Source organism: Propithecus coquereli, unplaced genomic scaffold (genome assembly GCF_000956105.1).
Source record: "Propithecus coquereli isolate 6110/MARCELLA unplaced genomic scaffold, Pcoq_1.0 Scaffold34, whole genome shotgun sequence".
In the NCBI taxonomy this organism is placed as follows: domain Eukaryota; kingdom Metazoa; phylum Chordata; class Mammalia; order Primates; family Indriidae; genus Propithecus; species Propithecus coquereli.
In genome coordinates this window covers 11,483,581-11,499,264 of record NW_012149063.1, presented here as the reverse complement: position 1 = coordinate 11,499,264, position 15,684 = coordinate 11,483,581, and the positions used below count along the sequence as shown (strand labels likewise).

Here is a 15,684-nt window from a genome sequence, read left to right as displayed (position 1 = left end):
TGCTGTCATCATAGCCTCCTTTTCTTTTTTTTTTTTTTCCTGGGCTAGGTCCTTGTATTACTCAGCCTGGGCCACAGGAGCTGTTGTGAATTAATCTGATCACGCAGTTTCTCTGTTTCTTCCTAATTCTGAAAGATGAGAAAATTAGCATAATTGTTTTGGTTGGTTTTATTTAAAATGTAATTTATTTATTATCAGTTAGCCTTACAAATTCCTTTATTTATCATCTGCTAATTCCCTACCCTTTTCCCATAACTAGTCCAAAACCTTCATGCCCTTTTAAATTCTCAACCACGAACAGTGTGTAAGTGTTCCTTTCTCTCCACATCCATGCCAGCATCTATTGTTTTGGGACTTTTTGATAAAAGCCATTCTCCTGGGGGTTAGGTGATATCTCATTGTGGTTTTGATTTGCATTTCTCTGATGGTTAGTGTTGTTGAGCATTTTTTTCATGTTTGTTGGCCATTAATCTATCTTCTTTTGAAAAGCTTCTGTTCGTGTCTTTTACCCACTTTTTAATCAGGTTGCTTGATTTTTTCTTGATGATTTGCTTGAGTTCTTTGTATATTCTGGTTATTAGCCCTTTATAGGATGTATAGCATGCAAATATTTTCTCCCATTCTGTAGGTGGTCTATTTGCTCTGCTGTTTGTTTCCTTGGTTGTGCAGAAGCTTTTTAATTTAATGAAGTTCCATTTATTTATTTTTGTTGTTGCTGTGATTGCTCTTGGGGTCTTCTTCATAAATTCTTTGCCTAGCCTGATATCTAGAAGAGTTTTTTCAACATTTTCTTCTAGAATTCATATCTTATATTTAAGCCATGAATTAAATTAATTCAAGCCATCTCGAATTAATTTTCGTGAGTGGTGAGAGATGTGGATCCTGTTTCAGTCTTCTACATGTGGTTATCTAATTTTCTCAGCACCATGTATTGAATAGGGATTCTTTTCCCCAGTGTATATTGCTGTCTACTTTGTCAAAGATCAGGTGGCAATATATGGATTGTTTTACACCTGGATTCTGAGCTCTGTTCCATTGGTCTGTGTCTCTATTTTTGTGCCAGTACCATGCTTTTTTGGTTACTATATAGCCTTGTAGTATAGATTAAAGTCAGCTATGGAAAATAGTACGGAGATTCCTCAAAGAACTAAAAGTAGACCTACCAACTGATCCAGCAATCTCAATATTGGGTATTTACCCAAAGAAAAAAAAGTGATTTTATCAAAAAGACACTTACACTAGAATGTTTATTGCAGCACAATTGACAATTGCAAAGATGTGGAATCAACCCAAGTGTGCCACAATTCATGAGTGGATTAATAAAATGTGGTATAAGTATACAATGGAGTTCTACTCGGCCATAAGAAAATGAATTAATATATTTTGCAACAATCTGGATGGAACTGGAGACCATTCTCCTAAGGGAAGTTTTGCAAGAATGGAAAAACAAGCACCACATGTACTCACTATTAAATTGGAACTAACTGATAAGCACTTACGTGCACAGATGGAATTAAACTCAATGGAAATCAAACAGGAAGGAGGGGAAGCAGGGGATGGGTGAAATCATACTTAAACTGTATAATGTCCACTATGGCACACTTATAACTTTGACTCAAGCAGTACAAAAGCAATCCATGTAACCAAAACATTTTTAATAGTCTGAATTAAAAAAAAAAAAAAAATTCTCAACCACGGAGGAGCCAGGCTCAAAGTTGCTTAGTCATACACAGTGAAATTTCTTGCTTTTTTCTCCTCTGCCTGAATTTTTTGTCTCTTCTTCCTGGTGTCTCCCCCTTTTTTTCTGTTTCCCCTCATTTCCAGGGGAAATGGATCCTATTCTAGATCCCACTGGTCCCATCCCCTCCTCACTTGTATGTCTTCACTCTTAACACCTCATTTTTCAGTTTTCCTTCACTCTCCACCCCACTTCTATTCCTCTTCGGCCTAGGGAACTCCCATCCATTTGTTTGAGGTCTCAGCTCAAACATTACTTTCTATGAGAAACTCTTATGAATTCCCCAGACTAGGTTAGCTCCATTTCTCACAACATCCAGAATCATTCTCCTTGTCCCCTGGCTGACCCCAGCACCCTTGCCTTGGTGCTCTGGCTCCACTGTCTCTCCCACTTGGGTCGCCCCTTGTCTTCTCCCCAGACCCACCTCTCTGCTCACCAGTTGAAACTCCTGCCCATTTTTAAGATCATATAAGAGGACTTCTCAGATTCCCCAAATCAGAATTATTTCACTTTCTGCTAAACACTTGTTTTGTTTTTCATGTGAGCTTGTGCTCTTAAGAGATACTGAATAATACCTTTTAGATTGTTCCGCGTTCAATGTGGGAGAGTTAGAGAATGCCCATCCCAGTATCATTTGCTGTTGGTTCACAGTATTGAGTATGGAATGAGAGTCCTGTGTATATACTTAGTGCTAAGCTGAAAACTAGAGCCTGCAAAAGAGGGAGATGTGTTGAAGAAATTCTAGCCTTGACTAGATTTTGTCAGAAGACAAGTGATTTCTTCCATATCATTAGAGGTAAGATTTTTTCCTGTAATAAAGATAGAGTATATAACTATTAAAATATAGTTGTAAAAATTTTATGATGAAAGTTAAAAATAACCCTATGGGTATACACAAAGGTTTGAGAAAGAAAAACCTGATCAGATTTGCAGGGTTTTTTTGCTTTTTGTTTTTTTACCCTCTGTTTCCCTTTTAAATCAGTGGCTGTTTTGTCTGAGACAATGATGTGAAGAAAGTAGGAAACAGAAATGCTTTGGTTTCTTTGTGAATTAAGACTAATGATATCCAACATTGCACCAGGGCTATTAAACTCATGATGGATTGGTGTACTAATCATTCAAGGAGTGTAATGGCAAGGAGTTTGTTTATTTGTCATTGTATCTTCCACAGCCCAGCTCAATACTTATTGAGTAAACGAAGTAATTTATAAAACTAAAGTTAAATTTTAGGTTTAGAAGTCATTAATACAATAATGTAATTTTCACAGAGTCAAGTTAGTTGAAAGTTTTAGAGTTAAAACTACTATTATTATATAATCCATCCTCCAATTATCAGTGTGATTATATATAAATTTTCCTAGGTAAATTGTTAACTCTTCATTAAATATCTTAAGATATTCTAGATCAATGGTTCCAAAATTTGACTGGTTATAAGTATTATTTCCTTGCCCCTGATTTCAAATAAAATGCTTCAGATTTTAAAAAATACATGTTTTTTTTTCACTTTACCAAGAGAAATTATGATTCTGGGGATGTGGAGTGAACCTGAAAGTATGTGTTTCTAAAACTTTCCCAGGAAATGCTAACAGTCAGTCAGATTTCAGAGCCATTGTTTTAGTCTGTATTTGATGTTCACTGTGTATAAAACATTATCAATAGACCCTCCTTTCTATTAACAGGGAAATCTCCACAAGAGGTGAACATCACAACCTAATAATTTCTCCCACAGTTGAAGTATATGTTGAGATCCTGAAAATATCTCCAACAGATTGTCTAGAAAATGAAAAAGCAGGTCCTTTGAGGACATTAATATAAACTGGGACCACCTAGTCAACCCATGGCACAATCTGATTGTAGGCAAATTGTGTTAGATGAAAATATTTTGGGAAGCTAGACTTTTATTAAAGTTAATTAAAAATGGAAATACCCATCAGGTTCTGCTACTTACTTAATCAACTAGAAGACAATGTGATTAAGGGGAATAAGAAATCTAAGGAAAACAAGCACAAGACACTAAAAAAATAAGGGTTCTTGGAAAACACAAATCTTGGGAATATTTCCCCTCGACTTCTCGTGTAATTAAATTTTCATCTAAAAACTATGTTGAACTAAGGAAGAGAAAATAAATACATTTATGCTCCAATCACTATTTTAAAGATTTGCTTATGAGTGTAATTCGTTGCAATTTTGATTTTCAAACTTTATTTTGTCACACATCCATTTGCTTCAGTATTTATTAGCAAGAAGCACCCTGCTTTGTGCTGCTGAACTGTGGGCTCCACTCAGTGGCCAAACATTGAAGAGAGTAAGGGAAGTAAGAGACTTCCAAGCCATGGGTTTTTTTTTTCCTGCAACTTTAAAAAATATTTCGATGAACTAAGAGTGAAAAAATTACCAACTAATACTCAGAAATTAATTTGGTGATATCTGTCATTTCTATTATAGACTGTCAGTCCCAATCCAGGTAAGGTTAATTTATGGGTAATACAGCCAATAACCCAAATTTTGGGAGGGCCTAAAAATCTAGGAATTTGAAGCACAGCCAATTTGTCACTGCATTAAATGAGTCACTAGAGGTGAGTCACTAGAGAAGCAGAAGGATATATGTTTCAAGTGGTGGTGACTGTCATTGCACTGCAGGGAAAGCAAGGTTCAAAAAGCAAAATGCTCTGCCTGAAGCTACTTAACGAGTCTGGAACAAAAAGTGTGCTTCTAGCTCCAGTTCTCTGCTCTTACTCACGAGCTCTCTCTCATTCAGTAGCTGTGATTCTCTGCCTTATGGCTGGGAGGTGAAACAGCACGCTTCTTTTATCTCTGGGTGAGACACAAAATCACAGTTCTTCCCCTTGGCAATCTGTGCCTTTGCTGGGATGCATCACAGTGAGGGCAAAGTTCAAATGGCCGGTAGGCACTGAACTCTGCACTCTTTGGAGAGTGAGGTGAGACATTTCTCTCCAGGATGACCTCGCACCTGTAGAGGTCAGCATCGAAATACCTAGAAGGGAGCATGAGGAGAAGAAATTGCGGCCCAGTGTGCAAGCCAACCTGATATCATCAGAGAATTTTAGCTTTTTAAGGGTTCAATGCCACTTTTCAAACACACAAACACTTCTTTAAAAACATTTCTGGTCAAAGCAGACTTTCAAATATTCTCTGATTAAAATTGCCAGGTTTATTTTGTTCGTACTATCTGCTAATGCAATCATGTAAAATTCTGTGATTTTGTATCAATGAGTTAATTCTCCTTGTGCTGAACCAAATGGGATTGTAGATTTAGGGATTAAGTAAGAAATGGGCTGTGTCTAATGAGATGGCCTAGGAATTAGCCATGCTTCAGAGACTATACATAAACCCAACACATGCTTATGCCAGATCTGATTTTGGTCAGTAATCTCCACCACTGATATTTTTTAGTAGTTTACAGATGCATCCGCTATTGTTTCTTGTCCATCTTTCTTCTACCTAAAAATTACATTCTGAAGTCAAGCTCATCATGGAAATTTACTACATGGTGTTGGATCATTAAATCCCCTCATGTACAAGGAAGTGGTTATGTGGATAAAAGCTTGCTAATATACTGTGATTATTATTTTTTTTTCCTTTCAATTGGAGTAGCTAACGTTTTGCTTTTTGAATCTACTTGCTGGATAATTTTTATGCCAATCTATAACTTCATATGAAGAGCTAACCTGGGACTGAAAAAAACAAAAAAGGAAAGAAATCTTTTCCACCTTCTTGTCTATCAGCACTAATCCTCTTTAAAGTACCCTTTCAATCAAGGGATCCAAGAGAAGCTCAATTTCCTCAGCAAATGGAATACTGAAAGGTGCAGTTAGAAAGGTTCCTACTGTGAGTGAAAAATGAAAATAATGGAGCGACCTGTGGAGACCCCCTGAGCCCAGGAACACACAGCGCCCCACGACTTCGCTGGGTCAGAGATATGCACACGTCTCTGTCAAATCGAAAAGCCAAGGAAATGGCAGGCTTTGGCTTTCTGCTGGTGGGGACAAGTACTGGAAATATTTTATTGCCAAGTGACTGAAACCCTGTTAGAGGTTTAACACTTAGCAGGCGGGCAGCACCAGCTTGAAGAAAATGGACCAAGATTTTCTCCATTGGGCTCCTCTAGCCTTGACAAGGATGACAACTATATTTTTTAAATAGTGTGATGGATTCAGATGACTCTGAAAAGTTTTATCTCAAAAATAAAATAGTGAAAGCATCCCCTATGAAAAGGGCTGGGGAAGTACATCATCAGAATGGTATAGAAATGCATCAGAAACTGCCTATAGATCGCCCAAAGAAAACAGAACCAATTTTCTGAGAAGATTGAATAGAAATATTGAATGGACCCAGCTTCATTTACTACCCACAGAGTTCATGTGAAAATGTAATTAAGAAGACTGCGGATGGAGAATAAAAAAAAAGATAAGAGGCACAAAATGGTCCTTTACAGCTTCTCTGGAAAGTCACAGCCCACTTTTCATAGCATGATGCGAAGCCCAGGGTTAAAGTGGGTTTTCAAAGGCTTGGCTCTGCTCCAAAAGTCTCTGTTTAATGTTGTTTGTAAAATTTATACTAAAGGCAGATTTATGAACATTGTTAGAGAACAGGTAATTCTCTTCTTAGTCATAGAAAAGTGCTTCATTATTTTTGTCCAATGGCTAAGCAAAATAAGTCTGAGTTTGGGCTGTAAATTTTCAATTATACCTGTAATAGCATTGTGTTTATTTTAAAATTGTTAGGCTTCGGATTTCAAATCAGAAATCCCAGGGTCATATAAAACTTCTGTCCTCTCCAAGGCCTTATTTCGGGCATATGGAAGTTTTACCTAAACTAATGTGGTCAATCTTTCGCTGATGGGAAAAACAGTATGTCACTCTACAAATAGCTGGGGCTGGGGTACTGGTGAAGAGAGTAGGCTCTAGAGTCCAACTCCCTGAGTTTGAATTCTAGCTCCTTCGCTTACTAATGCTGAGACCTTGGGCAAGTTAGTAATCCTTCTGAATTCCGGTTACTCTGTCTGTAAAATTAAGATAATAATAGTTCCTACCTCACAGGGGTATGGTGAAGATGAGATGAAATAACACATGAAAAGCATTTAGCACAGCGCTAACATACAGAAAGAAAAATCTACCCTTACTGTCTTGAACAATACGTCCTAGAACTTATTGTTGTCAAGCTGAGTACACAATGGCTGCAACCCATTTCTCTATGTTCTAACTTCTTCCACATCTTCTTTGCCCCTATCTTTCTAGCCCTCCCTCCCCCACCTTCCACCCCCACCAGGTTCTCTATATATGTTAGCTGGTTTTCCCCCAATAAGCATAGAAGGTTCTGGCCAATGCCAATTTTTTTAAGAAATAATTACCTGGTTTATTCTGTGTCTTTACATGTTAAGCATTTTCCCACCTGAGTTCATTGAAGATTAATGACACGCAGATCTTAACAGACAGAAGAAGAAAGAATGGTACAAATAGAGGAAGTGGACTAATTGAGTAGCTAGAGGAATAGGGAAAAATAAAACAGGAAAGAAACAAAGACTTGTGAAAGCAGGTGAACCCAGTAGGTGATTCCGCTGCCCTTAGACACAGAATGGTTTTTAACAACTTTATTGCAGCTGGAGCATGGGTCCTCTGAGATGATTAACAAACAATTTTTTCGTCAAAAAGTTTTGTCCAAAATATTTCATGTCACATTTCCCTCTAGAAGAGGCTCAATGCACACTAACAAATTAAAAATTCTGAGAAGTACTGTAGTAAAGAAACCTGTTTTACTTTGTTTACTTCATAATACTGACCAATACATAATGTTAATCAATAACATTTTGGGAAACATTTCGCTACCATTATTTTAAAACTGGGAAACAGAAATGGCATGAGTGAAGAAGAAATTTTGGGGTGCTAATGAACCATAACAAAACTGATGGGAAGAAAAGTGGGACTAACATTTAGTGAGTGCCTATTGTAAGTGTCAGAAATTGTGCTGTTTTAGAAATATTTGCTATTCCCAAGAAGTTAAAGTAATTGTTTTTAAGCATGGGGGGGAAGGAGGGGTTACAGTGCTTTATGAAAGAATATCATGGCACATATTAGTTTTCCTTAAAGGGAGACCCTTAAGCTGTTTTTGAAATGAGGGATCTTAAGAACGCACATAGCGTGTATCCCTGCCTAAGAGTACTGCTTTTGCACTCACTGAAGAATTTGACGATTTTGGAGTTTATTTTTAATTTTCTGGAAGGTACAATGTATGCAGACCTTTGAACTAGTAGTTCTGGTACTGTCGCTTATTGGATGTGTAACATACTCTTCTGATCCTATGTAAATATTGAAAAAAATAATATCTAATTTAAGTGTTTTTGAGGATTATAGTTACAACCCACAATTTTATAACAGGTACTCCAAACAAGCCAAATCCTTTAATCTACCTTCCTTACTCCTGTAACCATTGATCAAAATATTTTTCTCTTGTGCAAATACTAGAATGGGTTCTATGAGCACCACAAAATAATATGTACAATTTCCCCCTTTAATACCCATATTGTCTTTGTATGCATGTTTATAGAACCAGCGTTTATTTCATATATTTCATAAAGTAAGTATATATGAAAGTTATATAAAATAACAGTTTATGTGTTGTTAAGGGAAAGAACTACAATTTATTCTTTCTTTATATTCCCCAAGACATCTTTCCTAGCATAGTTCCAGGTACATAGTGTTTAGTGTGTCTTGTGAAATGAATGAATGGAAACAGTAATGGTAAATTGCACTAAAATTGTACTTATTTTATACAATGTAATATAATAAATGTAACTTAACAATGGGACACTTTGCACTGAGGGAACAAAGCAGGATGAAGTCAGACTGAGATGTTTAAAATCTGGTGCTAAATTTCCCATGCTCTGACAAATAGCCTATGCTATCATTCAATCTCAGTTGAGATGGGTACCAGAAGATTCATTAACAAGACAGCCATGTTAGAGATAACCGTTATTTTATGACACTGGATCAGGCTTCAGTCCTTTGGTAAGAAAACTGAATTTCCCTTCAAATAAATTGAATGTTAATATGTTTGCCTTACTCCAATTCTTATTTTCTTTCTTCTCTACTTATGTTTTTTCATCCTCATGAACATTAAGTAAAAGACTACCCCTTTTCATTTTCTGAAATGTTTGTATACCATTAAGAGTGAAGCCCCTTGAGAGGCAGAACTGAGGTCAGGAAGGAGGAAATACTAAACAATAACAGCTATTAATTTTGTAATGGGACTTAATTTCAGTTCTAAGTGTAGGCAGACACAAAACAACATTCATGATACATACGATTTCTCTTCCTTTTCTTATACACATTTGCCTACACTGACCATGAGGCTGAATTGTGGGAGAGATACTTTTTTATACTTATGTGATTAAAAAGAGGATAAAATGAGTTAGAGATTTAAAAACACCATTGACTGTATTTGAGGTGTGTTTCCAGGTAGAGTTAACAGAAATGGAAATGACCTGTGTTTGGGTCAGCTGGGTGCTCTATCAGTCACTCATCCCAACTCCCTACCTCTTTCTTCTGTTACCTTCTCTCCTTTTTCTCTTTTCTGTTCTTTCTTTCTTTCTTTTCTTTTTTCTTTCTTTCTTTCTTTTCTTTTCTTTTCTTCATCTTTGCCTATTATGTAAACGTCTTGGTACTCAAACCTGTAGTGTAGCATTTACTACTACAGTATTTATTATACTTTCATGATTTGAAAATCTGACAGATTTCTGCTACATTCAACCCATCCATCTAAATGTTCTCTGAATCTTATCAGAGATTACAAAGGAGGGTGTCTTAGTTCAAGCTTCTATAACAGAGTAACACAGACTGGGCAGCTTATAAACAATAGAAATTTATTTCTCACTGTTCTGTAGGTGAGGAGTCAGCATGGTTGGGCTGCGGTAAGGGCTCTCTTCTGAGTTGCAGGCTGCTAACTTCTCGTTGTGTCCTCACATGGTCAAAGGCGCGAGCAGCTCTCCCGGGCCTGTTTTACAAGGGCATGAATCCCATGTGATTATAAGGGCGCTGATCACCTCTCGAAGGCGTATTAGGGTATTAGGGTATTACCTAAAGGTATTAGGGTATTACCCCCTAATACCATCACATTGGGGGTTAGATTTCAACGTGGGAATTTGAGGGGGACACAAACATTCAGTCCATACGGGGGAGATGTGTAAAATAAACTAAAGGAACCATCTCTTGTAGGAATGGAACCCTGCCATTGAGAAGCTGAAGAGTGAGGCACTGGGAATCTTGCTGTCAAAGGATCATGTGGAGAAAGAACATCTGCAACTCTCTAACCAGAAACTGAATCGGCTTCAGAAAGAATTTGGTCAACTCATGGTGGAAAGGCATACCTGGTTAAAAAAGGCGAATGATTTTTTTAACAGTGCTAACAAGGTCAGTGCGAGGTCAAGTTGATAATTGTAGGTAATCAGGCAGACCAGTAGGAGACCCATGACTTCAACAGGCTGGAGCACATCACAGACGTCAAAACTCCATGTAGAATTTCAAAACTGATAGCAGCAAAGAAAATCCTTTAAAATATATTCCTACTGTGGCCATTATTTGTTTCTCAAAAGGAACAGACTCTATGCTTTCATGTGTACAGGGTTACTTAAAAAAATCTAATGAGGGTATTATTAAGTTTTATTAATTGCCTTTGGTCTCTTTGGGGGGAACTGTTGTGCCTACATTGTAGTATTTCTCACAGAGGAAGAGAATTATAAATGTATCAAAGTTTTATAAAACCTTAACATTTTTATCGAAAGGCCTTTGTTCTTTTTGTAAATCCTCCTTCATTTATCAGGTAAAAATACATGAATATTGCAAGGCTTCTGCATGCAAACCATAGGCTACAAACAGTGTCTGAGCCTGATTGCTCTGCCTTGGTCTTTCCTTTTAAGTCAGCATAAGGGAAATCTCGCTTTGGACCATCTCCAGGGCTTCTTGAGTTCAGGAAGTGCTCTGCTTCTCCTTGTTGGTTCATTAAATATTGATTGTAGCAGGTGGTTCCCATTGAGTGGTAATGCTCACCTGTTCACATCACTTGAGTAGCGCTCAGTATATGAGGCTGTTGATCTTATTTGAAAATTTTTTCCCTCTTCTCAATACAATATGCACCTTCAACCCGCCTTATTGGAATTGCTTAATACTTTAAATTTTACTGATGTTCTTAAAAATGGACACTGTGACAGGACATGAATGGGGAAACCCCTGGAAGTTAGGTACATTGTGACTTAACATCACATCAACACTCCGACTACAATGTCCTGGTATATATCAAAATAGTGACTTAATTTTGAACTTCTTTACTAATAAGAAACTTTTTGAAAAGGATGAATGGTAAGATTCCAAAATAGAGGTGCTAGAATTATTGTAAAAAAAAGATAAAGTAATATTTACTGTTAAATTATTTGTTGTTTGGGATTTCTCTGTTTTAAGAGAAGAAACGGATATAGCATATTACTGGAGCTATTGAACTAATTAGATGTTAGATGCTAGTTAATTTTCAGCCATTTTCTTTTTGAATAAAAAGACTTTTAAATTTACTTGACAAGTTCATTCTACAAAACGAGTAGGTCATCATGCAAGTCAGTTAATACTGTTTCTAAGAAAAACAGTTATGGAACACGTTGCTATAAAACAATGCTTCTAGCACAAACCCTGTAGTTTATAATCTTCCAAAATGTAGAGTTTCTTTCATTCTCATTTTCTTACTCTTGCTTTCACTGCTCCATTATTTGGTACTTTGCCAGGGAGACTTTTCTTCCAACATTATTCCTGGGCCTTGAGGAATATCTCTTGCAAAAGTAAAAATAAAAATAAAAAGAGAAGAAAAACAGAGTGGTTCCTTTTTTCTCAAATTCATACAGTAATTCAGGCCAGATCTTGGAAGAAAATTCATGTTTGTTTACCCCAAAGACTTCTGATTTTTGGATTCCCTGTTTCATCATTTGAATGCCATGGCATACTAACTATTCAGATTATAATAAGCTCAGTTAGAATTTATCCATAGGATAGCATTTTCTAAGCTAAGTGACACTCAGAAAGGTGTTTGAATTCTTTCTTCTTTTCAAAGCATGAAGGAAATAATTTCAAACTCCAAATCTAAGAATTCAGTGTGAAAGATGATGGGCACTTTTACCTCAGCAAAAATAGAAACTGAAGTTTGGAAAGTAGAAGTTTAATCATGACTCTTGAAATGAATTCTTCACTATATTATAATATTAAGAAGCAATAAATTATGAAATTATGTAGTGGGTAAATCCATTCAAATTTAAAAAGGAAATTCCTCTTATGACTTATAAATGATATTTTTCTTTTTGATTTATATTGTATTATTTCCAAATTTTACAAAATCTCACCACTTTACCCAATCTTTGGCATACCCCTCGTAAATAACCCTAGTTTAAATAAAGCACTGGATTTTAAAAATTAATATAATTTCAAAATCCCTTAAATTTTTTTTCTAATCTAAAAATTCTGTTTATACTAGTGAATGGGTTATTTTCAATTTACATCACTTACTTGTTTCCAAAGCACTGAATTTTCCTTTTGAAAATTCACTTTGTTGTGCCTTGAGTGCACTGGAGTTTCTCAGTTGTGAACCCTTCCATTCTTAAATAAAAAAAGGCTCCCAAGAACTGTGAGGGGTCTGAGCTTTTACCCTACTTTCAGGCTAACTTATTACAGTTTCATGGATGCTAACACAAGACACATGGCTTCTGGGTCGCAGTTGAAAGGCTTTATTATGGGGAAAGCTGTAGCTAGATGCCACATCAGCTTCCTCAGCCCCAGTTCCCACAAGGGTGATGTGGATGGGCCAGGATGGATGTCTGCACCTGCAGCCGGTGGCATTCAGAAGAAAAACCCTAAGCTTGAGAAATCTGCTGTTTGATAGCAAACAGTAAGCAAGCCTGGACTTTGTCTCTGAGGGAGACATGACCTCAACCCTAAAGGTTGTTAATAGCAGATCCAACACTGAGAAACGATCCAGATGAAGAGGAGTCAGGGTCTCTCGTTCTTGACATACTGGTAAAGATGTGTAGAACACCAGGGACCCATGGAGAACTTTCCCAACACATGTAGATCTGGATATTAGCACTGTGGGACTAAAAGATGAAGGTGGCCCTTTAAAAAAAGATATTTTCCTCGAAACCCAGCTCCACTCTTGACAAGTGGAATTATTTTTTCAGCAAACAACATCTTGTTCCAAATTTGTTGAAACTAGATCAATATTCTTTTTCAATGTCTGTGTCAAATACTAGTATAAAACAAATGTTCATATCATAGATAATATATAAATGAGTGGGAAAGCTAGAATGTCTGCTTACTAAAAAGTGAAATATATCATTTTAAAAATACACTTTTTACTTTTTTTGAATTTTTGGTAAAATAAAAAGGAATGAATGCAAATTTATTTGCAGAATGGGCTATTGTTAGTAAGTTTTCCATATCATATATATTTCTTTTCTCATCCATATTTTTATCATGTTTCTGGTTAAAATCATCAAGAAATCCCTCTTTCCTCCCATTTTCCTATCATTTTCATTCATTTTTCTCTCTGCCAATTCTAGATAGGGGTATTATTATTTACTAGAAAAAAAGACACAATAATTCCTTTTATTGAAGTCATTAAATAAATAGTGTGGTGAATTCATGAGAATAATCATGCTTTTTCTTTAGGTATTCACTTAATTCCTAAATATTAATATTTATTGAGCAACTGCTATGTGTCAGGCACTGTTCTAAATACTGGGGATACAGCAGAAAACAAAACATACAAAAAATCCATAAGCCAATACATTTTCTAATTTGTGAAATTCAGTAAAATATAATTATTGCCTAATTGTTCACACTGACGACAGGTCCCCCATTGCCTTTGCCCCGCGGCTCCCGAAGTGCAAGTGATTACCTTTTAATTCTGCTAGGGTTGATCATTACCCAAGGCTCAGGAATATGTTTCTCACTCAGAGGAAGTGTCTGCAGCCTGTGGCTATGGAGTCAGACATTTGAACGTGGAGTGAGCGGTAGATGGCAATATTGAGACACGAGCATTAGGAACTTTGCCACTGCCATAAACCAGCCATTGGATTCACGTGAGACTGAGCCATGTAACTCCAGAACCTGAGATACTTCCTTTCCTTTGTAGAGCTTCCTACTCCGTTTGGTGAACCTATTTGTTAAATCCCTTGGCAATAAATATAAGTAAGGGTCGACTGTCAACGCTGGATAATAACTGACTGGAGAAGAGTGCCTCTAATTACCAGCTGTTGCCAAGAGTTATGAGGACATGGCATGAAATATGAACATAGCACTTATTACAGTAACTCGTCTTGATCCCCCAAATTTTCATCCTTCAGGATTATAGATTATCTTATTTATTATATTTCTAGGGTGTTCACAAAAAAGAAGCTCTGGTTGATATTTATTGATCACCCAAAATGTATTTATCATTGTTTAGGGTACATGGTTTAAATCAAACGGAGACAAATATATAATATGTCTCAAAAACATAACAGCATGAGCCTGTATTTATGCAACAACTACGATTGAACCCAAAGCTATAAAACATGGCTGATAGGCCAGGCACAGTGGCTCATGCCTGTGATCTTAGCACTCTGGGAGGCCTAGGCAGGAAAATCACTCGAGGTCAGGAGTTTGAGACCAGCCTGAGCAAGAGCGAGACCCTGTCTCTACTAAAAATAGAAAGAAATTAGCTGGACAACTAAAAATATATGGAAAAAATTAGCCGGGCATGGTGGCGCATGCCTGTAGTCCCAGCTACTCGGGAGGCTGAGGTAGCAGGATCGCTTGATCCCAGGAGTTTGAGGTTGCTGTGAGCTAGGCTGACGCCACGGCACTCTAACCTGGGCAACAGAGTGAGACTTTGTCTCAAAAAAAAAAAGAAAAAAATGGCTGATAGGTCGTAAAGTTTCATATCCCATGCCTTCCATTCACAGACACGTGTTTTCACTGGGAAAGCAAACAGAGGAGGCTGAGGCCAAATCCATTTTATGAACATGGTCTGATTTTGGGGGGTGTCAGCCTGAAAGCAAAGGTGAAGCAAAAGTCCAGGTAGCCAAAGAAATGTCCAAAAATTAGTTCAAAATAAAATGATTGTCATAGTTTCCATTGCTTCTGACATCATTGTTGAAAATGTAATGTCTTTTTAAAAGATGGTATTGCTTTTTCAAGATATTTACAGTGACGCAAAACAATAATGCCTATAGCAACATCATTGTTTCAGATGAAAGGAAAATAATTAAGCACGAAGATTGGTACTTTTTTCATTTATATATAACATCTCATCATTTTCAAAACAAATACATTTTAGGTCCAGATGTGGGAAACAATTAATTTAAATGGTCCAGTTGTTGTACAGATTGAAAGAAGAAACATGTTTACATAGAGTACCTAAAAAATATTATCCAGAAGGACTTTTTTGAGGTGATGTAAATGAATTTAGCAAATTCGACTAATTGCTATTAGATATCAAGGAAAACGTAATTACTTTTAGTGTCGTAATTCTTCAGTAGCCTGTCTCAGATTCCTCTTTTCCAAAGCAACTTCCCTTTCTTTTAGAAACAAGTGAAGCAACTTGCTTTTCTTCCTTCCCTTCTTCCGTATTTGCATTTAACTAATATGTTGTATCCTATTGTTGCCACGCAACAGATGGGCACTTGAGCTAAAGCAATGAAAGATTCGATCCCTGCCTTCCCTGCCCTCTCAGCTAAGTCTAAAGGAGAAGCAATGCGACAGAAAGGCCATGTGCTGGCTTCCATGTGCTGTGGGAAAGCCATGCCAGAGTAAGCTCAGAGCATTGGGGACACAGAACAGAGACCCTTAACCTGGTCCAGGGGAAAAGTATCAAGAAAGACTGCTCAGAGGAGGTGACCACTGAGTGAAATGTGGAAG

General features: G+C 36.9%; 1 protein-coding gene across 1 annotated transcript in view; it reads left to right on the top strand.

Moving 5' to 3' along the window:
- The window catches only part of CCDC141 (coiled-coil domain containing 141), a 164,172-nt gene that overhangs the window by 77,951 nt on the left and 70,537 nt on the right, over window positions 1-15,684 (top strand). Inside the window, exon 7 of the mRNA XM_012650763.1 lies at window positions 9,970-10,164. Within this exon, the coding sequence (XP_012506217.1) occupies window positions 9,970-10,164 (195 nt within the window). The remainder of the gene's footprint in view (window positions 1-9,969; window positions 10,165-15,684) is intronic.